The 26,648-nt window shown below is 45.8% G+C and overlaps 1 protein-coding gene across 4 annotated transcripts in view; it reads right to left on the minus strand.

Moving 5' to 3' along the window:
* The window catches only part of ADGRE3 (adhesion G protein-coupled receptor E3), a 46,008-nt gene extending 22,357 nt beyond the window's left edge, over positions 1-23,651 (minus strand). Inside the window, exons 1-6 of one of the 4 annotated variants that reach the window (XM_019427431.2) lie at positions 23,512-23,651; positions 17,792-17,842; positions 16,034-16,156; positions 11,978-12,133; positions 7,371-7,408; positions 518-701 (exon numbers count right to left, since the gene is read on the minus strand). In XM_019427431.2, the coding sequence (XP_019282976.2) occupies positions 518-701; positions 7,371-7,408; positions 11,978-12,133; positions 16,034-16,156; positions 17,792-17,842; positions 23,512-23,536 (577 nt within the window). In that variant the 5' untranslated portion in view covers positions 23,537-23,651. Of the gene's footprint in view, positions 1-517; positions 702-7,370; positions 7,409-11,977; positions 12,379-14,584; positions 14,890-16,033; positions 16,160-17,791; positions 17,843-23,511 lie in introns of those variants that run through there. The other 3 variants (XM_019427430.2, XM_053897226.1, XM_053897227.1) reach the window with 3 other exon arrangements.
* Between the last annotated feature and the right edge of the window lie 2,997 nt (positions 23,652-26,648).

Raw genomic sequence — 26,648 nt, forward strand, 5'->3', positions numbered from 1 at the left:
TCCCTTCCCTTCCCTTCCCTTCCCTTCCCTTCCCTTCCCTTCCCTTTCCCCTTCCCTTCCCTTTCCTTTCCTTTCTTTTCTTTCTTCCCTTCCTTTTCTTTTCTTTTCTTTTCTTTTCTTTTCTTTTCTCTGTTTTCTCTTTTCTTTCCTCCCTTCCCTTCCCTTTCCCTTCGTTTCCTAACAGCTCTATGGAGGTGTGATTAATGTGCAACAAATTGCATATAAAACAGTGTACAATTTGATGAGTTTCATAGAGTGTGTATACGGTATGCACCTGTGATACTAACACCACAATCAAGGTACTGAACGTGTCTCTCATTCCCAACAGTCTCCTTAAATTGTCTCATGCTCTTTTACTCCTCTCTCCCCCTTCTCCTGTCACTATAGATTAGACTGTACTTTCTAGAATTCTATATAAATGGACTCAGGCAGCGTGTTTATTTACTTTTCTAACTGTGTAACCCAGACTCCAGCTTGTAATAGCCCCCGTGTGTATCAGGCCAGCTCCTCTTCTTACCCACAGTACTGTTGTGAATTTTCTGGATTTTTTGCTCTGGGGATTTCAAGGCAGTTTCTAGAGCGCTCGATTCTACAGTCTGGAGAAGAGTTGTGGCCCGAGATGCGACTTCTCTCTTCTCTCCCATTGCCCATGGAGTGTCATTAGTGAGAAGTGACTCGAATTTCTCAACAACACGTTGCAGCTTTGGAGACACAAAGAATAAGAAAAAAAAAATCCAATCTGATAGATCCCACACCCTGAGGGAAAGTAGAAAGCACGAGAAAGCAGGTTCTGGAGCCAGAGGACCCGGCTTGAATCTTGTCTCTGCCACTGACCAGCTGCATAAACTTGGAAAAATAACTCGATTGCTCTGTGCCTTGGTCTCCTCTTATAAGGATGGGGACAGTAAAAGGACGCCCTAGAGTTTTGGGGAAGATTAAATGAATAAGAGATGCCATCTTCGAAGAACAGTGTCTGTGTCCAGATGCGGATAGTTATTATGAACGTCTTTTACCATCAGGGGAGTGGTAAGCTTGCGAGGAATAAAACAGTGGTGCTCCAGTAGGGCGATTTTGGCCTCCCAGCGACATTTGGTGATGTCTAGAGACATCTGGATTGTCACCACCGAGGGATGCTCAGTGGGTGGGGGCCAGAGAAGCCGCTGAACACCCTAGAAGGCACAGGACAGCCCTCCCCCACACCGTGGTAAAGAATGACTCAGGCCCAGATGTCAGTGGTGCCAAAGCTGAGGAAAAGTGAAGTTGTTATAGCTCAAAAGTCGTCCTAGGGGCACCTGAGTTCCCAGTTGGTTAAACTTCCCACTTCTGCTCAGGTCGTGATCTCAAGGTTTGTGGGTTCAAGCCCCCGCATCAGGCTCTGCACTGGCAGTGAGGAGCCTGCTTGGGATTCTCTCTCTCGGCTCCTTCCCCCCACCCTCTCAAAATAAATAAATAAATAAGCTTTAAAAAAAAAAAAGCCCTATGGGAATATGTCTTCTAGCAGTTTCTTTCCTTGTGCAAAAACGAACAAACAAGGGGCGCCTGGGTGGCTCAGTCGGTTAAGCGTCCGACTTCGGCTCAGGGCATGATCTCACAGTCTGTGAGTTCGAGCCCCGCGTCAGGCTCTGTGCTGACGGCTCAGAGCCTGGAGCCTGTTTCAGATTCTGTGTCTCCCTCTCTCTGACCCTCCCCTGTTCATGCTCTGTCTCTGTCTCAAAAATAAATAAAATGTTAAAAAAAAAATTTAAAAAAAATGAACAAACAAAACAAAACAAAAACCAAAAAACAAAAAGAGAGGAAAAGAAAAGACATTCATTCTAACTGGCCTTTTTAAATCAAGAAATTCATCTACGAAGTGAAGCAAAGACATGAGACAGAGGGTGAAAAGAATGAAGGGCTGCGGTGGAATTTTATAAATATAGGTGTAACAAAATCGTAATATAGGCGGACTTGAAAGGCTATTTTTATGCGAATCCCCACATCCTTGTACTTAAAGCGTGGTCCTTGGACCAGCGGCATCAGCATCACCTGGCAGCCTGTTTGGAATGCAGACTCTTGGGGCATGAGTCCAAATCTGCATTTCACCCACTTTCCCAGGGGATTTGTGGGTACGGACACACCTCAGAGATTGCAGGTTTGGTTCCAGACCCTGGTAGTAAAGTGAATAGCACGGTAAAGCTATTCAAATGAACTTTTTGGTTTCCCAGTACCTATAAAAGTTTTGCTTACACTATACTGTAGTCTATGAAGTGTGCAATAGCAGCATGTCTAAAAAATGTACAAGCCTCACGTCACCCAGTGCTCACCGCAAGTGCACTCCTTAATCTCCATCACCTATTTAACCCATGACCACCGGCTGATGTGTGCAATTGTCGAATCACTATCGTGTCCACCTAAAACTAATATAACACTGTATGTTAACTAACTGGCATTAAAATAAAAACTTTAAGGGCGCCCGGGTGGCTCAGTCGGTTAAGCATCTGACTTCAGCTCAGGTCATGATCTCGCGGTCCGTGGGTTCGAGCCCCGCGTTGGGCTCTGGGCTGACAGCTCAGAGCCTGGAGCCTGCTTCAGGTTCTGTGTCTCCTTCTCTCTCTGTCCCTCCCCTGCTCACACTCTGACTCTCTCTCTCTCTCAAAAATAAATAAACATTAAAAAAAAAAAAGCCAACCAATCAATCAACATAAAAAGTGTGCAAACCTTGGGGCGCCTGAGTGGCTCAGTCAGTTGAGCGTCCGACTTCAGCTCAGGTCATGATCTCACAGTCCGTGAGTTCGAGCCCCGCGTCGGGCTCTGTGCTGATGGCTCAGAGCCTGGAGCCTGCTTCTGATTCTGTGTCTCCCTCTCTCTCTGCCCCTTCCCTGCTCATGCTCTGTCTTTCTCTGTCTCCAAAATAAATAAAAACATTAAGAAAAAAAAATTAAAAAAAAAGTGTGCAAACCTTAAGTAAAAAAATACTTTATTGCTAAAAAATGCTAATCGTCCCCTGAGCTTTCAGCAGCTCATGATCACTGATCACAGATCAACATAACAGATGTAATAACAATGAAAAAGTTTGACATACTGTGAAAATGATCAAAATGTGACACAAAGACACGAAGTGAGCAAATGCTGTCGGAAAAATGACGCCAACAGGCTTGTTCCGTAGCTGGGGGGGGGGGGACTCCCCAAACTTTCAATTTGTTAAAAACACGATACCTGCGAAGTGCAGTAAAATGAATCCCAACAACACGAGGTAGGCTTGCGTGTTCAGTTACTAGGCAGTAAAACCCATCAGGACAGGGATTTTGTCTTCTTCACGAAACAGCATCTAGAACAGTCCCTGGCGGACGTAGGTGCTCAGAGTTCATGGGCGGCGTGGATGCTCTTAGGAGGAAAATGCAACTGCACCGAAGAGTTATAAGCAGAGTGATATACAAAAAAGGGCTGCAGGAACATTCAGAACCAGGGTTTGAGTAAATCTTTTTAAGGTTTGGGTCCTTTGGTCTGAGCTTTGTGGAAATCCTGAGCTGAGTTTGCTAGTTTACAAGCAGCCTCCATAGAAAACATACCTCTGTCCACTAAATGACAGCTGAGATGTTCGTGGTTGAAACTCATTCGTACAGGGTAGGCACCAGAGCATCTGCCCTTCAGAATTGCTATTGTAGTGTCTGATCCAGCGAGAGGACTTTGCACCTTTTTCTGGCAGCGCATTTTGTTAACTGGGATGTACTTTGGACAAAACGAAATGCGAAATGCACCCTCTTAAAGTATACGGTGCGGGGCAACTTAGAATATGCACGAGGTGGTGCAACCACCACCTCTGTGTAGTTCCAAAACATTTCCAGCATCCCAAAATAAAACCCATGAAGCGATCACTCCCCACGCCCCCTCACCCCAGCCTCTGGACACTGCTAATCTGCTTTAGTGGATTTGCCTGTCCCGGACGTTTCATAGAAATGGAACCTTACACTACGTGACCTTTTGTGTCTGGCTTCCTTCACCCAGCATGATGGTTTCAAGGTCTACCCATGTTGTAACGTGAATCAGAGCTTTACTCCTTTTTATGACTCAATAAGTTTCTACCCTGGGGATCTACTTTTTAAAAATCCATTCATCTATTGATGGACACTTGGGCTGTTTCTTCCTTTTGACTACTGTGAATAGTGTGGCTATGAACATAGGCGTGCAAGTGTCTGAGTCTCTGCCTTCAGTTCCCTTGGGTATATTCCTAGGAGTGGAATTGCTGGGTCATATGGTAATTCTATGTTTGCCTTTTTTTAAATTTTATTTTAGAGAGAGAGAGAGAGAGAGAGAGCAAGCAGGGGAGAGAGGGAGAGGGAGACAGAGAATCTCAATCAGGGTGGAGCCCCCCACATGGGGTTCAGTCCCACAACCCCACGATCATGACCCGAGCTGAAATCAAGAGTTGGATATTCAACTGATTGAGCCATCTAGGTGCCCCGCTATGTTTCACTGTTTGAGGAAATGGGCAAGGAAACTTCATAACGAAATGTTCCTGTTACATGATAATTACACGATTATTTGTTCACTACTTCAGTGAACACTTGTTGCACTCCCAGTGCGGGCTTGGGCTGATTCCTGCCCTCAAGAAGCTCACTGTGTAGGTGGTGACAACACATGACTGTGACGGTTGTGGGCCCACCAGAGAGAACAATGGAGAACCTGGACGGAAGAAGGTATACTATGGACCAGGCACCCTGCTAAGTACTCCACATGTATTATTTCATTTAACCTTTCCATCCTTCCAAGGAGGTAGAGGCCATTATTACCCCATCTTACAGATGACTAAATCAGTCTTGGAGAGTGTGATGGTTAATTTTATGTGTCAACTTGGCTGGGTCAGAGAGTACCCAGCTATATTTGGCCAAGCATGACCCTTGGTGTGTCTGTGAGAGTGTTTCTGGATGAAATGAACATTTGGATGGGTAGATGGACTGATTGCCCTCCCCAACGTGAGTGGGCCTCGTCCAATTGGTTGAGGGCCTGAATAGAACAAGATGTCTGAGCAAGAGGGAACTTTCTTCTGCCTGACTGCCTGCTTGACTGCCTTGAGCTGGGACAGAGGTTTTGTTTCCTTCATGGTTGCCTGAAACGTCAGCTCTTCTGGGTCTCAGGCCTCTGGGTTTGAAGTGGAACAACACCATTGGATGTCCTGAATCTCTGGCTTGTTTACTGCGTATCTTGGGACATGTGGGGCTCCATAATCGCATGAGCCAGTTCCTTATAACATATCTCTTTCTTCTGGGTCCCCTGTTGGTTCTGTTTCTCTGGAGATCCCTGGCTAATACAGAAAGGTTGTGTCATTTTGCCCATGTCACTTGCCACTGAAGTGCTGAGATTTGAACCTCTGGCCGTACTTCTGACCTCCGCATCCCTCCAGCAGAAGAACCTGGGGAAGGGGGTATTAACTCATATGGGAGGGCTTACGGAGGCCATCCAGGGGGATGTGATGCTTGAATTGAGTCTTGAGCAGAGAAGAAAGGAAGGAAGCCAGCCAGGTGAGGTACTGGGACCAGAGTTTCAGGTAGAGACAGCGGCATGTACCTGGAGGCCTGGAGCTTGGGGGTCAAGGTGTGAGCAGTCCCTCTGGAGTAGAGCAGGGTGAGGGTGGGGAGTGGGGAGAGGAAGGGACCAGCCCATTCTGCTAGACTATAGATTCTCAGAGACATGGGTCCTTCCTTTGTTAACATTCAGAGTCCATTTACAGATGCTAAGTGATTGCTACCTAAAAGGCACTTTCTTGGTCTGTCTCTTGTAATTGCCTACAGTATCCATTCCCCTCCCCCTTCCTTTTATTTAAAAAAAAAAATTAAGTTTATTTATTTATATTGAGATTGAAAGAGAGAGAGAGAGAGAGAATGAGCAGGGGAGAGGCAGAGAGAGAGAGAGAGAGAATCCCAAGCAGACTCCGCACTGTCATCACAGAGCCCTATGTGGACTGGAACTCACGAGGCGTGAGATCGTGACCTGAGCTGAAACCAAGAGCCGGATACTTAACTGACTGAGCCACCCCGGCGCCCCTCCCCCTTCTTTTTCATCATTGAATGGGTTCCTCAGATTTTACATGGACCATGTTCTCCGTCTGAAGGCCACGTTGTCCCAGCCTCCCTTGCAGCTAGTTTTTGGCCGGGCTACCTTCCGCTTCTGGATTGTTGCTTTCAGACAGCTCTCCAAGGAAACGATCACAACTTCATTAGCATATTATAGAGTGAGTAGATGTATCCCTTTTCCCAACTCTTCCCTCTTCATCCTGTGCTCCAGACAAATTGCCCTGGACTCTATCTCCCCACCACCCACCAATACAAATGCAGCTTTGGAGCAACCTGTTTTAGGTCATATCATTGAGGACAAGGTGCTGGGGGATGGAGGAGCAGCAGTATGGGAAGAACGTGGGTACCCTGAAAGGCCTCACCGGCCTGGACTTAGTTAAGTCAGAAAGTAATAAAGCCCGGGGCGCCCGGGGGGCTCAGTCAGTCAAGCGTCCGACTTCGGCTCAGGTCATGATTTCGCGGTGCGTGGGTTCGAGCCCTGCATCGGGCTCTGTGCTGAGAGCTCAGAGCCCAGAGCCTGTTTCAGATTCTGTGTCTCCCTCTCTCTCTGCCCCTCCCCCACTCACCTCTGTGTCTCTCTCTCAAAAATAAATAAAAATGTTTAAATAAAGAAAGTAATAAAGCCCCATCTTTTTATTTTTTATTTTTATTTTTTAACGTTTATTTATTTTTGAGACAGAGAGAGACAGAGCATGAACGGGGGAGGAGCAGAGAGAGAGGGAGACACAGAATCGGAAGCAGGCTCCAGGCTCTGGGCCATCAGCCCAGAGCCTGACGAGGGGCTCGAACTCACGGACCGTGAGATCGTGACCTGAGCCGAAGTCGGACACTCAACCGACTGGGCCACCCAGGCGCCCCAAGCCCCATCTTTTTAAAGCTATTGGCTATTTGGGTCTGTGTACAGTTTCATTTAGTCCACCTTTCTCGGCCTGGGATAGATCCTATCTTTCGGGGGCAGCATACACACACAGACACACACACATCCATATGGACATACACACTCTATCTAACTCTGCCATGAGATACATAGGAATGTACGTATAGTGATAAACATGGCAACCCGTATGCATATTTCAGTTATACATAATATAAATTACATATAATATCGTACTATTATATCATAATTATTTTCTATTATAATTAAAAACTATATTAAAATATATTATATACCTTAACATGTAATATGAAATATATATGACATATATATGTATGATATACAATGTCTAGCACACATATAGTATACGGTATCCACACCCACATGCTAATTTTGGGCTTTGTGGATACTTGTTATCTGGGTTCCAGGACTCAACTTCTACTCACCTCTTCCGTGTCTCTGTTCGTCTTTGAGGAAGTGGTTTCTGCAAAAGATATAAAGGGAAGTTACTGCTGGAACTGAGAGTGAAAGGGCAGAGAGGTGGACAGGCAGGGTGAATAACTTCGCACTTAGAAGGTCTAAACCCATGCTGTTTATTTTTTTTTATTTAAAAACATTTTTTTTGTTTATTTATTTTTCAGAGAGACAGAGCGCCAGTAGAGGAGGGGCAGAGAGGGAGGGAGACACAGAATCCGAAGCAGGCTCCAGGCTCTGAGCCATCAGCACAGAACCCGATGCAGGGCTCAAACTCACAAACTGTGAGATCATGACCTCAGCCGAAGTCGGACGCTTAACCGACTGAGCCACCCAGGCGGCCCTTCTTTATTTTTAAAAAATTTTTATTATTACCTGTTAAATTCCAGTATTGTTAACATATAGCATTACATTAGTTTCAGGTGTGCAGTATACCAACTTAACAATTCTGTACATTACTCAGTGCTCATTAGGATAAGCGTACTTTTCATCCCCATCACTTATTTTACTCATCCCCCCACCCACCTCCCCTCTGGCAACCCCTGGTCTGTTCTCTATAGTTAAGAGTCTGGTTTTTGTTCTTTTTTTTTTTTTTTTTTTCTTTTGAACTCATTTTTTTTATGTTCACGGACAAGGTTGTGCTCTTTTGAGAGATCAGAGTCAAGTTCCTTATCCTGGTGGAAAGCAGTGTTTTTTGATGGGGGTAGGGTGGGGTGGGTGTGATTTTGCCCCCAGGGGATGTTGGCGATGGCTGGAGACATTTTGGCCGTCACAACTTGCGATGGGGAACGCTACTGGCACCTAGCGGTGGAGGCTTGGGGGTGCTGCTTCACAGGCTACGATGCACACGGTGGCTCCCGACCACAGAGAATGATTGGACCCCAAATACCAATATTGCTGGGGTAGAGATACTCTGGCATTGAGGAAGCAGGAAAACGTAAACTCTAGATTCTTTAATTCAGTCTTGGCTGGACAAAAATAACCGTAATGGCCGAGGGGACAGGAAATTACATACTTCTGGTTTTAAAATTCAGGCTGGCTGCGAATGACAACTGAGACAAGAGTATCAGTTTTTGGTTATCAGCCCTTAATGAGACCTTGGTGCGTAGCTTCTTGGACTTTGTGAGGACCCCCATCTCTATTTGAGGAAAATGAGGAAAGGCCAACACATGCTGACATCCCAGTTAACCATTAGACTGAGGTTAAGTCTGCCTAGTAGGATCAGAGAGTTTATATATATATATTATATATATATATAAAATTTTATTATAAAATTTTATTATATAAAATATATTATATATTTATTATATAATTATATTATATAATTATATTTACATATAATTATATGTTATAATATATATATATATATATATATATATATATATATATATATATATATTAGAACCAGATGAAATGTGAAACACATTAGCAAACCTTTGTAGGCAGTGTCCTGAGTGCTCTGTACGGTAGTATTTCACTTAAACCTTACTTAATCCTTGCAACACCCTGTGAAATCTATACCCTGTGAGGTGTATCTACTGATTCCTATGAATTAGTGAATTTCTTTTTTTCTCGATGAGCCTGCCTACAGGTTTATCACATGTTTATCTTTTCAAAGAACCCTCTCTTAGTTTCACTGATTTTTTCTATTGTTTTTTTGAAGTCTTTATTTAATTTATTTCTGCTCTGATTGTTTTTTTTTGGTAGAATATCATTTTATTTATTTTTTTAAATTAAATTTATTTGTTTAAATTCAAATTAGTCAACATATAGTGTAATATTGGTTTCAGGAGTAGAATTTAGCGATTCATCACTTACGTACAACACCCAGTGCTCATCCCAACAAGTGCCCTCCTTAACGGCCTCACCCGTTTCACCCACCCCCCACCTCCCCTCCAGCAACCCTCAGTTTGTTGTCTGTATCTAAGGGTCTCTTATGGTTTGCCTCCCTCTCTGTTTTTATCTTATTTTTCCTCCCCTTCTCCTGTGTTCATCTGCTGTGTTTCTTAAATTCTACACATGAGTGAAAGCATATATTTGTCTTTCTCTGATTGACTTATTTCGCTTAGCCTAATACACTCTAGTTCCATCTACGGTTGTCACAAATGGCAAGGTTTCATTCTTTTTCATCGCTAAATAGTATTCCATTGTATATATACACCACATCTTCTTTATCCACTCATCAGTTGATAAACATTTGGGCGCTTTCCACAATTTGGCTATTGCTGATAGTGCTGCTACAAACATTGGGGTGCAGGTGCCTCTTTGAATCCGCATTTTTGTATCCTTTGGATAAATACCTGTTAGTACATCTGCTCTGATCTTTATTATTTTCGTCCTTCTACTAACTTTGAGCTCTTTTCTTTTTTTCCCTAATTCCTTTAGGTATAAGGTTTAGTGTTTGAGATCTTTTCTCTTTTTTTTTTTTTTTTGTCTCTTGGGGTAGACCTGTATTACTATAAACTTCCTTCTTAGAACTGCTTTTGCTGTGTCCCTAAGATTTTGGGTCAGGGGCGCCTGGCTGGCTCGGTGGGTGGAGCATGTGACTCTTGATCTTGATCTTGATCTTGATCTTGAAATCTGGAAGATTTCAATCTTCTTAAATGCACTGAGAACTTGCGTTGTGACCTCTAACATAGAACTATCTGGAGACTGCTCTGTGTGCACTTGGAAAGAATGTGTATTCTGATGTTTTGGGAAGAAATGTTCTGAATATATCTGTTAAGTCCACCGGGTCTCACGTGTCATTCAAAGCCGCTGTTCCATTACTGATTTTTGGTCTGGATGATCTATCCAACGATGTAAGTGGGGGTGTTAAAGCCCCCTACTATCGAGTATTACTGCCAATTTTCCCCTTTATGTCTGTTAACATTTGCTTCATATATTTAGGTGCTTCTATGTTGGGTGCATACGTATTTGCCATGGTTATATCCTCTTATTGGATTGATCCCTTCATCATTATATAATGGCAGTCCTTATTTTAAAGTTTATCTAGTCTAAGTATCACTACCTCAGCTTTTGGTTTGCTGGTTTATTTACGTTTGCTTGAATATCTTTGTCCATCCCTTCATGTTCAATCCGCACGTGTCTTCATATTTTATTTTATTTTATTCCATTCTATTTTATTTTATTTTATTTTGGGGAGGGAAGAGAGAAGGGGACAGAAGATCTGAAGTGGGCTGCATGCTGACAAGTTGATAGCAGCCAGCCTGATGTGGGGCTTGAACTCACGAACCACAAGATCATGACTTGAGCCGAAGTCAGTCACTCAACCGACTGAGCCACCCAGATGCCCCCGATCTGCATGTGTCTTTAGGTCTGAAGTGAGTCTCTTACAGGGAGCAGATAGATGCGTCTTGGTTTTTAAATCCATTCAGTCACCCTATGTCTTTTGATTGGAGCATTTACGTTTAAAGGAATTATTGATAGATATGCCCTATTGATTTTCAAAGCCAGACATTCTGGGGGCTTGCCTTCCTGGCGCAGGTCCCCAGATGGGTGTTGCATGATGTGGAGCCTGAACGCCCTGCTGCTCAGGGAGAACCTTTGTACTTGTGACATCCCTCCAGCCTGTGGGTCACCGCAATGGGGGTTTTGGTTCCTGACCTGACCGTGTTTTGCTGCTGTTACCCTCCTTGATGTGGCTTTATTTCCGTGTCTTTACCTGTGGAAGAGCTGTTCGGCTAGTCTTCGGGTCGCTCTCAGAGAGAGTTGCTCTAATGTAGTTGCAGCTTTGGTGTCTTCATGGGGGGAGGTAAGTTCAGGATGTTCCTACCCTACCATCTACCCCTCACTTCTTCTAGCTATCATCTCCCATATTTCTTGTGCAAAGGTTTCCCTGTCTATGTGGTTTCCGTGAGAGTGCTCATGCTTATACAAGATGGTGCCTCTTCTGGACAGAGATCCAAAGGTGGGCATATGACTCAAACTGGACTAATTGGTACATTTCCAAACAATCTGCAGTTAGATCCAAAAGAGAGTCAACTGATTGATCTTTGGGTGCTTGGATCATTAACCACGGTAAGATTTGGACTTGGCGGCCATATTTCCTGTCCTGCGGACTAAGAAGGCAGAGAAAGCCAGTTTGTGGTGAAAAAGAAGAAAGGGGCAGACCCAAAGAGTATCAGAGACTGAGGTGCCCTGATCGTGTGCACTAGAGTCCCCTGTTTCAGTTCATTCCAGAAGCCCAGCTGTATTTTTGTCCTCGAGTTGCAAGACACATCCAATAATTGTGTATCCAATATCATATCCAATTGTGCAATCCAATATCATAAATTCATCTTTTCTGCTTAAGTTAGCCTGAGTGAGTTCCTCTTTGCAATTCAAAGAATCCTGTCTTAGCACCTCATTACCCCCATTTCCAAAGGCCACTTGTCTTATTAACCCCATTATTTCTCTATACTTCCTTCTTTCCTTTTTTTCCTCCTCTTTCCATCATTGATTTACCTCCAGAAAATGGAAACATGTCCTAGCCTCACCACACACACACACACACACACACACACACACACACACACTTTCTGGCATTAGATTCAATGAAAAACAAAGAAGGGAGACAGGAAGACAAGACGTTTCTTACTTTGACAAGTGTTCTCATTGGAATTCTCGAATTGTGTGTCCCCAGAGAGGAGTTTGTACCCAGGATTACAGTGGCAGTGGAAACTTCCTTGGACATTCTGGCATGCAGCGTTAAGTCCACAATATACGCTAATGGGTGGTTTACATTCATCAATGTCTGGAACACAAAAGAGGAATTTAGACATTCATTTGACAAAGATTTATGGAGCATCTAATACGTGCCAGAGGCTATACCCGTCCCACCAGGGTCTGTCCTGGCTTTCCAGGACAACTCAGTCAAGGTAATGGGTTGTCTTTGTTCTTCCCTTTCCTCGTTGACTTTGGTTGGGTTCTCTGAGAAGCAGGCATTGAGAGAAGAATTCATGGGCAAGTACTTCATGTGGGAGGTGATCTCAGAAAACACTGGAAGGGAGGTGGTGAAATGAGACAGGGAAAGGAAGGCAGAAAATAAAGAGCTAAGTTTCCATTGTGGGCGATAGGGACCCAATTCCCCTGGGAACCTCTGGGAGGTGGTGTAGAGCGCACACTTCAGAGGCACTTTCCAAGGGGTGGGGGGCTGGGATATTTATCGGCGAAATCTTTTTCTCTTTTAAGTTTTAATTTAAATTGTAGTTAGTTAACATATAGCGTAATATTGGTTTCAGGAGTAGAGTTTGGTGATTCGTCACTTCCACACATCACCCAGTGCTCATCGCAACACGTTACTCGGTGCACATCCCTCCTTAATGCCCATCACCCATCTAGCTTACCCCCTCCCACCTCCCTCCATCAACCTTCGGTTTATTCTCTATAGCTAAGAATCTCTTATGGTTTGCCTCCCTCTCTCTCTCTTTTCCCCTTCCCCTATGCTCATCTGTTTTGCTTCTTAAATTCCACATATGAACAAAACCATGGTATCTATCTCCCCCTGACTTATTTTGTTCAGCACAATACACGCCAGTTTCATCCACATCATTGCAAGTGGCAAGATTTCCTTCTTTTTTATGGCGGAGTAACAGTCCACTGTATAGATATACCACATCTTCTTTATCCCCTCATCAAGTGATGGACGCTTGGGCTCTTTCCATGCTCTGGCTACGGTTGATAATGCTTTTGTCTGCCCAATCTTACCATTTATTGGGAAAGCAGTGCTTGCAGGGATAGCTTACTCTCTGATACTCCCACCTGTCCTGAGCATGAGCTGAGTGGTCTCTGGTAGCCAGAGAGAGCCTTAGACTTGGCAAAAGAGTGGCCAAGGCTGAGGGCATCTAAAGTGGAATACTGACCATGTCTGCTGTTATGAATGTTTGTAGGTCTCCTCAATTCAATATGTTGAAACCCTAACTCCCGGTGTGGCTGTGTTTGGAAATGGGGTCTCTAAGGATGGAACAGGCTAAATGCGATCGTGAGAATGGGGCCCCGATCTGATAGGATTAGTGTCTGTAGAAGAAGAGACAAGAGGGCTTCCTTCCCTGCCCGACCACTGTGTGTGTGCAGTGAGGAAAGGCCATGTGAAGAGACAGCAAGGAGACAGACACCTTCAAGCCAGGAAGAGAGGTTTTCCCCAGAAAAGAGAACTGCCAGACCCTTGACCGTGGGCTTCCCAGCCTCCAGAATGGCGAGAAAATAAACTTCTGTTGTTTAAGCTGCCCGGTCCGTGGTGTTTTGTTACAGCAACCCGGGCAGAGTAATACACCTGCTAGATTAACCGACTGAGGGAGAATGTCTTGATTAAGGCAACATGTCTCCAGTCCTGAGGGTCCCCGTAGCCCCTTTCCAAATGTCACGCGGGTGGTGAGGACGTCCCCATCCGATCTGGCAAACACGAAATGGGGAATTTTCAGACTGTGACATAGAGCCATTCTCTTTTGAGGAAGCCAGACGTGACAGTCTCGTTCCCATCTCGCAGGCACTCTGTCCCCCAGCCTCCCCGTGTCAGCTTTCAGGTCGCACCCCTAAGCCAATGGAAAGTAAGGATGTTCTCCCTGGGGAGCCGGCGAGGAACCTCAGTGAGCGTGAGACAGAAGTGGCCACAGAGGGATGAGCCTCCGGTGGTGCTGCGTTCCCTCTGCAGCCCCGCAAGCTTGAAGACAGTTCTGTGATCCGTGGGAGGGTCGCTGATGGATCACGCGGATAAGAGGACGGAACACTCCCCACCTGGGCAGGATAGAACCTTCTGGCGAAAGTGAACAGCGGAGAGAGCGCCCGGCGCGAAGCAAGCACAGGACAAAGTGCCCCAAATAAAGGACAGATGGCAAGCGTGCAACCAGGAAGAAGAGAAACCTCAGCCTGTGGGCAAAGGCAGGGCAGGGGAAGCAGGGGCGAGCAGGGAACCCTGAGAAAATGTGAACTTCACGGGGATGTGGCCGGGGAGCTAAGGTGGGGGGGGGGGTGAGACAACAGCGTTCTCCGGATCTCACTTCTTTCCTGGGGGAGGGGAAGCAAGGGTGAAATGAAGCAGCTTTTTTTTTTTTTTTAAAATTTCTGTATCGTTAACACACAGTGTTGTCTTAGTTTCAGGTGTATAGTGCCTGACCCTACGCTTGTTGCGTGCCCATCACGGTGGGTTCGTGCCCACCGTGGGCCTACTCGGTGCCCATCACGGTGAGTTCGCTCTTCATTCCTTTACCTGAAACAAAGCGTCTTGCTGGGGAAAACAGTGCATCTCGGCGGGGGGAGTAACTGCTGAGTTTGGAAGATGATGGCACAGACACTCGTGTGTGATTATGAAATTAAGAGAAGAGGAGGTCGCCGTGAAGGGGATGGAAAAGTCTATCAGAACCTCCAAATAAATGAAAGAAGATGCTGATTTCGTGAATTTCTTTTCTTTCTTTCTTTCTTTCTTTCTTTCTTTCTTTCTTTCTTTTCCTCTTTTTCTTTATTTCTTCCCTTTCTCCCTTCCCTCTCTCTTTTTCTTTCTTTCTTTCCTCCCTCCCTTCCTTCCTCCCTTCCCTCTTTTTCTCTTTCCTCCCTTTCTTTCTTTCCTCCCTTCCCTCTTTCTTTTTCTTTCTCTCTTTCCTCCCTCCCTTCATTCCTCCCTTCCCTCTCTCTTTCTTTCTTTCCTCCCTCTCTTCCTCTCTCTTTCTCTTTCCTCCCTCCCTTCCTTTCTCCATTCCCTTTTTCTTTCTTTTTCTCTTTCCTCCCTCCCTTCCTTCCCTCTTTTTCTTTCTTTTCTTTTCTTTTTTTCTTTCCTTTTTCTCTCTTTCGTCCCTCCCTTCCTCCCTTCCCTTTTCTTTCTTTCCTTCTTTCTTTTCTTCCTTCCTTCCTTTCTTTTTTCTCTTTCCTCCCTCCCTCCCTTCCCTCTTTCTCTTTCTCTCTTTCCTCTCTCCCTTCCTTCCTCCCTTCTCTCTTTTTTTCTTTCCTCCCTCCCTCCCTTCCTCCCTTTCCTCTTTCTTTCTTTCCTCCCTCCTTTCCTTCTTCCCTTTTCTTTCTTTTTCTTTCTTTTTCTCTTTCCTCCCTCCCTTTTTGTCTTTTCTTCGTTTGTTTCTTCTCTTTCCTCCCTCCCTTCCTCCCCTCTTTCTTTCTTTCCCTTTCTTTCTCTTCTTTCCCTTTCTTTCTTTTCTTTCTTTCTTTCTTTCTTTCTTTCCTTTTTCTCTCTTTCATCCCTCCCTTCCTCCCTTCCTCTCTTTCTTTCTTTCTTTCTTTCTTTCTTTCTTTCTCTTTTCTTTTCTTTCTCCTTCCTCCTTTCCTTTCTCCCTCCTTTCCCCCCTTCTTAAAGACGTTACTTTTAAGTTTATTTAATTTTTGAGAGAGAGAGAGAGAGAGAGAGAGAGGAAAGAAAACACCCACGCCTGTGGGGGGATGGGCAGAGAGAGAGGGAGACAGAGGATCCCAAGCAGGTTCTGTGCTGACAGCAGAGAGCCCAATGCGGGGCTCAAACTCAGGAACCATGAAATCATGACCTGAGCCCAAGTCAGACACTTAACTGACTGAGCCATCGAGGTGCCCCGGAAGCATTTCTTTCTTGATGAGTCTTGAGCCAATAGATTTTTCCGCGTGGCAGTCTCCACCCACAGCAGTCCCCATGCTACCTCCCTTCCACTCCCGCCACCGGGTGGTTTGAAAATTACCCCTTTACCATTGCATGTCTCAAGGGGGAATGTGAAGAATTTCTTCCCAGAGTCGGAAGCGTATCCAGAGTCGCAGGTACAGTAAGTGCCGTTGACACAGAAAGCGTGTTGGGGGCACTGTGGACAGGTAGCTGCTGCAGGGAAAAGAGGGGGCAGGTCAGATGTCACCGGGGTTGAGAGATGTCTGTTACCATTTGGCTTTGCCTCTCTGACTGGGGCCTCTCCAGGATGAGGAAGGCTACACCCTTTTCCTCCTTTGAGATCTTAAGTACATTACAAAACAAGAGCTACGAAACCCAAGTTACAGAACAAAGTGAGGATTCGTTTGCATGACAGAGGTCTGGAGCTGGCGTTAATTTTCACACAAAAATTTCAATGCAATATAATGGTGCTATTCTCAAGATCGGCACAGGATTTTTATTTTTACTTATTTAGTTATTTAAGTTTTTATTTACTTATTTTGAGAGAGAGGGAGGGAGGGGGAGAGAGAGAGAGAGAGAGAGAGAGAGAGAGAGAGAGAGAATCCCAAGCAGGTTCCGCACTGTCAGTGCAGAACCCTCTGCAGGGCTCGGTCTCACCAACGGTGAGATCATGATGTGAGCCGAAATCAGGAGTTGCACGCTTAACCCACTGAGCCACCCAGGCACCCCCATTGCAGAATCTTTAAAAGGGGGGAATGGATTGGTTAAGACCCTGGGGTCGATCCTGGCTCCACAACTTATCAGCCGTGTGTCTTTCCATCTCTCTGTGCCTTGTACCCTCATCTGTAAAATGGATTATTGTAAAGAGTAAGTGAATTAATACATGTAAAGTGTGTTGGGCAGTGCCTGGCACACAAGATGTATCAGCTAGGATTATAAAAACTTGAAAGTGTAGGGACCCACAGGAGGTATATTCGGATACGGGTTCATATTATCTTTGCAAGTCTATGTATGACTCCAAATAGATAGAGATACGCTAATGTTCTTAAGGTGGGCCCTCTTGGGAATGATTGGAGCCGGGGAAGTATCTCGAACTCTCCCTATGCGGTGTTCACAGGGAGAGGGGACTGGGAACCTGATGGGGGCCACAATGCAGTCTGACTACTCAGAATGCATCCCCCAGCAGTTGGTTAGAAATGCAGAAGCTCAGGCCCCACCCTTACACCTGCTGAATCAGAATCTAGTGAGATCTCTAGGCGATTAAAGTTAGCCTTAAGTCATCTTGTTTATTTTTTTTGTTTTTGTTTTGGTGCCTCGCTTATTGTCAGAATAAAATGATTACCGTCCTGCTCTGTCTCTCCCCTCTGGAGTGCTCACTTCACTTCCTTTGTGTGTTTTAGCCTCTGTTCTATTTCGACACTGGGCACATTGTGGTGACTGAAAACAAATGAACAAAGGACACTAAAGTAAAAAGATACATTAAGGGGTGCCTGGCCGACTCCGTTGGAAGAGCGTGTGGGGTCATGAGTTCGAGCTTAATCCTAATCTTAATCTTAATCCTGGGGTCGTGAGTTCCAGCTCCACATTGGGTGTAGAGATTACATAAATAAATAAAACCTGGGGCGCCTGGGTGGCTCTGTCGGTTAAAGGGTCTGACTTCGGCTCAGGTCATGATCTCACGGTCCGTGGGTTCGAGCCCCGCGTCGGAGCAAGCATCCCCAAGTTCTCCGAGAACAAGCCTCTTTGCTCTAGCCCATTGGAGGATGTGAGTGGTCCCAGATGTACCCTTGGTCTCCACCTTTCCTGGTTCTCGGACTGTGGAGAAGTCAGGCGTTGAGCACTTACCTTTGGTCATCCGAGCCATGACTTCTGACAAACTCAGCAGGAAACAGAGTCCTGGAACAGGGAAGCAGAAGGGAGACATGTGACATGGCTGTGGAAAGATTCCAGGAAATTCCCCAAGGGCTGTGTACCCGCTATCCACTGCTACGTAAAAACCGTCACAAAATGTAGTGGCTTAAAACAGCAAGGTCCATTTATCATCTCTCATGATTTCTGTGCTTTGGGAAGGGCTCAGCTGGGTGATTCTGGCTTGGGGTTTCTTACACGGTTGCAGTTAGGCAGTGGCTGGGGCTGGAGCAGCTGGGAACGGACTGTGCATTGTCACCCCTTTATGTAGCCTTAGACTTGGGGAGTTTGGCCTTCCTCCCAACATGGCAACCTTGGGCAGGCAGCTTCCATGGCAGTTCAGAACTCTAAGAAGGAGTTTCCCCGCCAACGGGCTATGTGTCCTGTTAAGATCCAGCCCTGGAAGCCATGAAACTCCACTCCTATCACATTCTCCTGGTTACAAGCAAGTCGCCAATCCACTCAGATTTACGTGGATAAGAATCAGTCTTCCTCTTGAGGGAAGATGGGCAAGGTTCTAGAAACGCTTCTTAGAAGGGAAGTATTGTTTTTGCCTTCTTGGGAAATGTGGGCTGCCTCTACTGTGGCTGATCAAGTGCTCCTTCCTCTTCCCCAAACCTTCCCAGCGTCTGGTGGTGTCATCAGCGTGTTCCTGCTCGGGTAAAGACCTGAAGACAGTGGATAGATGGGTGGCTTCTCTTTCCCTTTCCTGAGAAATCCGACACCACTCTGATAGCTAGTTCTCCCCTCGCCTTCTTTTCATTCTTATTACATACCAATATCTAGAATTATTTTCCATTTGCAAGGATACTACTAACAGCTGGTATGGTGCAGGAATCGGCCAATCAGAATGGACTCTGGACCCCCTTCTCTACCCCAGCAGACGTTAATGTAGATGCCCAATTATGCGGAGGTGGGTTGGGTCCCAGGGCAGGATTTGGGCAGGCAGGAGTGTCGTGGGAGCTGGTCCTGGGCAATGATTGGTGTGGGCACAAATGGTGTGGGAATCTTTCAATATGAACAACCAACCAATGGCTCCTATAGTGCCCACTTGTTGAAGTTTAGCTCTGGTGACTAGTCACTTTATTTGCAACTTTGGTTACCCCTTGAGAAAGTGGCTTCTGCAGATGAATGGATACAGAAAATGTGATATATATATAATGGAATATTAGTTGGCCTTAAAAAATAAGAAAGTCCTGTCACTTGTGGCAACATGGATAAACTACAGGGCATTATTCTGAGTGAAATAAGTCAAACACAGAAGGGCAAATACTGTATGATTTCACTTAACGTGAAATATCTAAAGGAGTCACACTCATGGTAGCAGAGAACAGATTGGTGGTTAGGAGGGGCTAGGGGGAGAAGGAAATGGGAAATTGCTTTTCAATGGATATAAAGTTTTTGTTATATAAGGTTAGTTCTGGAGACCTGCTGTAAAACCTAGTACCTGTAGTGACCAATAGAGTGTTGTGCAGTCCAAGATGCATTAAAAGAATGGATCTCATTTTATGTGTTCTTACCAAACACACACACACACACACACACACACACACACACACACAAACAGGGAAATTTTTGTAGGTGAAATGTTTGGTATCTTCATTGTGGTGATGGTATTATGGGTGTAAGGTGTATACATACGTACAAACTTATCAAGATGTATATACTAAATGTGTGCAACTTTTTGGTCTATCGATTATACCTCAATAAAGCTAAAATTAAAAAAGAAAGTGGGTCCTGGCAACGAAAGGGTCTCTGTTAACCAAGTTGGGCGACGGGTGTAGGTCAGGGTGGGCCAGTTAGGTAGAGCTGGGGTGAACTTCAATTCCTGTACATAGAGGACTGAGATCAGGGGATTGAGAGAGTCTGAGGCCGACAGTCTGGAGAAGATGGGGGTGTGTGGCTTCCCTGGGGAGGTCCAGAACATGTATCAGCTGGTGGCTGTGAAACAACACTTACAGGGAATTTTTGGAGTAAAAGGCAGCATGCCCTGGGATGCAACCACTCCCTCCATCCTGCCTGTAAACACGCCAGTGAAACCCCCTTGGAGAGAGATACCATGTCTTGGAGGGAGGATTTCTTTGGTGGGGGTGGGACAAAATTCTAAGGCCAGCCTCTACAACATCTAAGGGGAATTGAGTTCTCATTACATGCCAGGCATTGTTCTAAGCACCCTAGGCACATGCCCTTAATCTACCTTTGCAATGACTTCAGGAAGTGAGTGCTGGTGGCATGATCCCAGTTGGGCAGATGAAGAAACAGAGACACAGAGGGGCGCCTGGGTGGCTCAGTTGGCTAAGCATCTGACTTCGGCTCAGGTCATGATCTCGTGGTTTGTGGGTTCGAGCTCCGCATCAGGCTCTGTGCTGACAGCTCAGAGCCTGGAGCCTGCTTCCGATTCTGTGTCTCCCTCTCTCCCTGCCCCTCCCCTGCTCACACTCTCTCTATGTCTCTCAAAAATGAATATATAAAAAAAAAAAAAAAAAAAAAAAAAGAGAGAGGCACAGAGAGGCTAAGTAACTCGCTCCACTTCCCAGAGCTAGGCAGGGGCAGAGCTGAGATTCAACTCAGGCTCTGGGCTCCTGCTGATAACCTATCAACCCACATGACCTCTCTTTCAGAAATCCCACACGTGCTGCATGCATGGAGGTGCCATTGACAGCGACAGGTTTACAGTGACAACGACTGGAGGAAAGGGTACCTTTTCTTCCAGTAGATGCTGCTCCCCAGATATGACAGTCCAGTAGAAGGGGTGATATGTTACTTGGTCATTTGGGGGGCAATCTAGACCGACTGCAGGATTTGGGAGACAAAGCCCTATGGGCTAGCGGCAACCCTTTACGAATGGGAGGGAGGGCAATGCTACCTCTTTTTGGGTTTCCCTTTATGAGTTTCTGGTGGTTGTGAAATTACCACGAATTTAGTGGCTTAAAAACAGAAATGTATTCTCATATGGTTCCGTAGGCCAGACGTCCAAAGTTAGCCTCACTGGGCTAATATTAAGGTTATCAGTGGGGCTGCTTCCTTTTGGAAGTTCTAGGGGAGAATCCATGCCCTTCCACTTCCGGCTGTCAGAGGTGACCCACATTCCGCGGCTGACGGTCTACCCTCAAAACGAGCAGTCGAGTATCTTCCTTCCCTTCTGGTCTCCTGCCACCCTCTTAAAAGGACGCCCATGGTTAGAAGAGGCTCGCTTGTATAATCCAGGATAATCTCCCCATCTCAAGATCCTTAGCATAATCCGTATCTGTAAAGTCCCTTTGAGCATGTGACGTTGCTTGGGACATGACACCTCAAAACATGCCACTGTGGCATGTTGCTTATTTTATAGAGTGGAAGGCACTTGAGAAACAGCACTTGCAGGAAGGGCTTTCTGACCTACCTTTTCCTGCTTAGAATCAGGCCGTAACATTTCCCCCGCGAGAGAGGTGCCCTCCCTGTGCCAGGAAGCGAGGGATGTCCTTACCACCAGACTGGGAATGCACGCTGAAATGGATCTGTATAAACACACTCATTGGAACGGCCCTTGGCTTCCCCCAGTTATCCCTCCAACAGACCTCCTAGTCACTTTCGCACCATTCACCATCCCTAGCCCCAACCCCTCCGTCTTGTCCCTTGACAAAGTCATCATTTCTTTGTCGAAAAGGCACAAAAGCTTTGTGCTCTGGTGTCACTTTCCTGGATCTTTGTTCTCTTGCGAAGTCTCCCGTGTACATGTTGCAGGGTAATGAAACTTGTCTGCTTCTCTCCTGTTAATGTCTTATGTCAGCTTAATTCTTATTCTCGGCCAGAGACCCTAAGAGGGTAGAGGTGAAGTTTTTCCTCCCCTACGCTCATATGGTAACATATTCACAGGCTGCAGGGGATTAGGACGTTGACATCTTTGGGGGGCTGTCGTTCGTCCTTCCGTGCTGCCTGCATTAAAGAGGGTGCTAGTTGTGATCAGTTACTTACACAACCGCATTCATGGACCATTTTGAATAGTTTTGTTTGTCCAATGAATATATTCTCAGCTGGGCTGTGGACTGCTTAGCGGCAGTGTCCTGGCATATTTCCTAATACATTTAAATTTCCCTTCCCCCAACTTTGGTATAATAATTACTTTGCAGAAGTGGCCTAACACTACACCTGCCCAAATGATGAATGTAACTCACAGAGCCAAGTAGTAAAACATATAGGTTGAAAAGCGTTTCCTAGTTCCTGAGGCTCAGGCAGCCGGGGCACCACCACATTTTCTTTTCTTTTCTTTTTTTTCTAAATCTTTTTAACATTTATTTATTATTGAGAGACAGAGAGACACAGAGCATGAGCAGGGGAGGGGCAGACAGGGAGGGAGACACAGAATCCGAAGCAGGCTCCAGGCTCTGAGCTGTCAGCACAGAGTTCAACCCAGGGTTCGAACCCACGAACTGCGAGGCCATGACCTGAGCCAAAGTCGGATGCTCAACTGACTGAGCCACCAAGGTGCCCCGAGAGCTTATATTGTTTTGATAGACTTTATGATCTACCACCTGCCTCTGCAACTAAACAGCTGTGAGACTTGAACCAAGTCCCATAACCTCTCTGTGATGGTATTTTGTATCATTCACGTGAAGAATTTGGTACAATAATGCAGGTAAAACCATTTTAGCTTGATGTGAGGCTAGAGTAAATGTAAGCTTTGGTTGATATTATGGCTATTGGTATGATTGATATGATGGCTATTGGTATTGCTATTTGATCTGGAGCCGGAAGGCTGGACGGGACTTCAGAGTTGGGAAACCGTCTACACAGAGGTGGCGACTGAAGCCACAGGATCAAGAGATTCCGGGAGCGGGAGCAGAAAGACGAGTCCTTGAGCAGAATCCTGTGGGAGGAGCATAATGGCAAAGAACTGGAGCCAGGCGGCTTGGGTTGGAGTCCTGACTGCCATTTACAAGCTGTGTGACCTTGGGCAGGTAACACAATCTCTCTGTGCTCGTTATTCTCATCCCTAAGATGAGGAAAATACCGGTACCCACCTCATCGGCCCATTGTGAGGACTGAATGGGTTAATACATACAAGGTGCATAGTGAGTGCTCGAAAATGTTGCTTGTTATTCATATTCTTGGCACAGGACAAAGAAAATGGAGGGGGGGCAGAGAGAAGGGCAAGAGAGGTAGAGAAAAAGTCGGATCAGTGCCAGGTCACATAATTATCAAGGAGGAGAGGGTGTCAAACAGAAAACCTGTGAAGATGAATATGAACAAGTCCTTGGATTGGACCATCAGGAACATTTTAGGGATATTTGACAATGCAGTCTGAACAGGGTGGTGAGGAAAGAAACCATAAGCCAAGGGGAAGAAGATAATTTTTTTTTTTAATGTTTATTTATTTTTGAGAGAGACAGAGACAGAATGCGAGCGGGTTGGGGCAGAGAGAGAGGGAGACACAGAATCTGAAGCAGGCTCCGGGCTCCGAGCTGTCAGCACAGAGCCTGACGCGGGGCTTGAATTCATGAGCTGTGAGATCATGACCTGAGCCAAAGTTGGACGCTCAACCAACCGAGCCACCCAGGCGCCCCAGAAGAGAATGTTTAAAGCAGAGCAGAAGAAAGAGAAGGAAAAGACAGCTGATTGTTGAACCGACTAGCTCGGTTCAATCCCAAGGTCACAGTCAATCCCAAGGTCACACATACCTGGAAGGAGTGATGGCCCTTGCATTCCTGCATGTAGGTAACCTTTGCCAGCCAGCTCTTGAAGCTCCTCACTGTGCTTTTAAGCTGACCACCTCTCTGACTGCAAGGAAGTATTAGGAGACTTGATACACATACCTTAGGTTAGCTGACTAAGGAAATTTCTATAAAAGGGAACTTGTTTTTATCTTTCACCACCAGACCCATGGTTCTGCTTTTTTGTTTATTTTCTGTACGTTTTCTGCACTCATTTTCATATGCTCCTTTGGTGGTAGGTTTTCATAGCTATTGTTGATTGCCCTTGGGGTGACAGAACCAACTGACCCTAGGAGAGGAATGCCTTTTAGTTACAGAGCATTATCTGAGGAGTGGGAAGTGACTTTGGCGTCAAAATCAAGCTTAAATAACGCTGTGGTTTTGAGTTGGGTAAGCCAGAATTTAGGGTATCTCTGTTGGTATCTCAAGTTACGGAAGCAGTCATTTTCACAAATGTTGGTATTTTTACCTCCTTAGCAGATGGCACTCCACAGATCTGGCTGGAGTCTCAAAAATCCAGTCCAGGGTGATAACTTATTTGGTTATCTGGAACAATCCAAACCAATTGCAGGATTTGGGAGAAAACCTTAAGTCCTTCCCTCCTCCGGCAAATATTTATCGAGACAAATATCACTAAGTGACAGGATCTGTGCTACTTTCTAGGGATACAGCAGTGAACAAAATTAACACAATCTTTTCTGTTAAGAACTACAGAGGAAGGGAACTTGGAGGAAAAGCAGGTTTTTGGGGGGAGAGACAGGGTTAAGTTTTGGATAAGTTGATTTTGAGGTACTGTGATTTCAACATTCATTATACATACAGTCAATCTGGTTCACGCACAAAAGAGAGGGCTCTCCTCCCTGCTATCTATCAGACTGCTGTCTTTACTACTGTTGACTTCGTGACAGTTTGTTCATTTTCTTATGCTGATTCCTACCCCTGACACTCGATTCGGGTTGGAAAGGTTCTCTTTGCTTCCTCCTGGTCCATCTCAGCCTAGCTGTGATGTTTAATAAAGCTCTACTGAGGTCAAGAGTAATGTGATCCTATTAAATCTAAGTCAGATCCTGCTCCTCCTCTCCTGAGAGCCTTCGGGAGTCCCAGTTCACTTAGAATAAAAGCCAGGGTCCTCACCATGGCCCATAAGTCCCTGCACGATCTGTCTCAGTCATCTCCTCGCCCTCGTCTCCTCCCAATCTCCCCCACCCTGCACTCTGCTTTCTCTGCCTCAGCCACCCTGGCTCCTTGCCTTTCCTTGGACATGCCAGGCACACTCCTGCCTCTGGGCTTTTGTACTTCTTGTTTTCTAAACGCTTTCTGCCTAATGCTGTTCTACCTAAATGCTTTCGCCCAGATTCCTGCATGCGACCACTTGGCTCGCTGGCTCGCTTCAAGTCATTGCTTATGTGTCCCCTCTTTAGTGAGGTCTCCCCTGATCTCCCTGTCTAAATCTTTCTCTGTCTCTTCTTCCCTTCTTCTGTCTCTGTCTCTCTCTCTCACACACACCCTCCATCCACTTTCCCCACTTGTTTCTATCCAGTGCGCTCACCACCTTCTTTTTTTAAAATTATTTATTTATTTTGAGAGTGAGAGACATAGAGACAGAGCATGAGAAGGGGAGGGGCAGACAGAAGAGACACAGAAGCAGGCTCCAGACTCTGAGGGGTCACCACAGAGCCTGATGCAGGGCTCGAACTCATGAACTGTGAGATCATGACCTGAACTGAAGTTGGCTGCTTAACTGACTGAGCCACCCGGGCACCCCATCACCACCTCCTACTATACAAAACAATTTATTTCCTTTATTCTGTTTACTATCTCTCTGCCCTACTAGAATGCCAGCTCTATAGGGCAAGTAATTTTGTTTGGTTTATTCATCGCTGTATTTCCTGCACCTCACACATGGGTCTGGGGCATAATAGGTGCTCAATCAATACTGATTTAATGACACAGAGATCTGGCTGGAGGGCAGTTATCAGTTGCTCTCAGAAGTGGCTGCCCTTGGTGACTTCAAGTTCCTGACTATCCTGACTAGCCCTTGAGAGGTCTCTTGGTGGTGGCGGGGCTGGTAGCTTGGCTCTCAACAATGGGGAAGTCCAGGTGTCTACAGATCTCAGAGTCCAGGCTTGACCTCCACCCTAACCCCAGATTGCACCGCTCTATTCTAGACACAGGGGATAAAACAGTGAACAAAACAAAAATCCCCATTCTCATAAAGTCTTTTTTCTTTGCACATGCTGTTCCCTCTACTTGGAATTCATTCCTCTCTAATGCTAGGTGCACTTCCTCAAGACCCAGAAGCATTTCCTCCCCCGAAAACCTTCACAATTATCCCAAAGCTAGCCCATACTAACTGATAGAAAATTCCTCATAGTGTGGCTACCTCGGGCCAGTTGCCTGTAAGAACCCGAGGTAGGAATTGGGATCGACATGATGTGTTGGGGGACAGTAGGGGTTGGGGTGCCCATGAGTTTTTGGAGGAGAACTCTCTCGGGAGAAGGATATTAAGGAAGCATGATAGGCAGGGGAAGGAGCTAAATGAGGTGGTCTCAGTAGGAGTCTTAGCCTCGGTTTCATTCCCTGGGGGAGCTCTGGAGCGTGCACCATGGCTCTGATCCATCGGGAGGCAAGGCCTTTTATCCCCTGGGTCCATCAGTCACTGGCTGTGGGCTGCCCCTTGGGGTGGCGTGGGGGACAGAACCTGACAGGTACAGTGATGGATGGGACCCGGGCAGAGTGCCAGAAGCAACCACCCACAGCACCCAAACCTTTCTCTGTGTATACCCATTGTCTCAAATGTTGCTACTCTGCCGTAGCCTGCTTTCCTATTCTCTCTCCTGAGCGCAGTCCCCAGTAAATCACAAGCCTAGGGAGCCTGACCTAGTAGAATCCCTCCCTTATTTGGTTGTCACCAAAAGAAAGTAGGAAAAAATAATTCAAGGTTCCTAACTCTTTATGATTTTACCTGAAACAAGATTTAGAAATAATATTATGCCAAGGCACAAACGAGATCCCTCAGCAATCTAATTTTATTGACGACGACGACGGTTAAATCCTATTTGGACCTAGATACAGAGTACTTAGTCCTTACACCATACTGCCAC

The sequence above is a fragment of the Panthera pardus genome, unplaced genomic scaffold (assembly GCF_024362965.1).
Source record: "Panthera pardus isolate Hobbes unplaced genomic scaffold, ASM2436296v1 HiC_scaffold_8, whole genome shotgun sequence".
Lineage (NCBI taxonomy): Eukaryota > Metazoa > Chordata > Mammalia > Carnivora > Felidae > Panthera > Panthera pardus.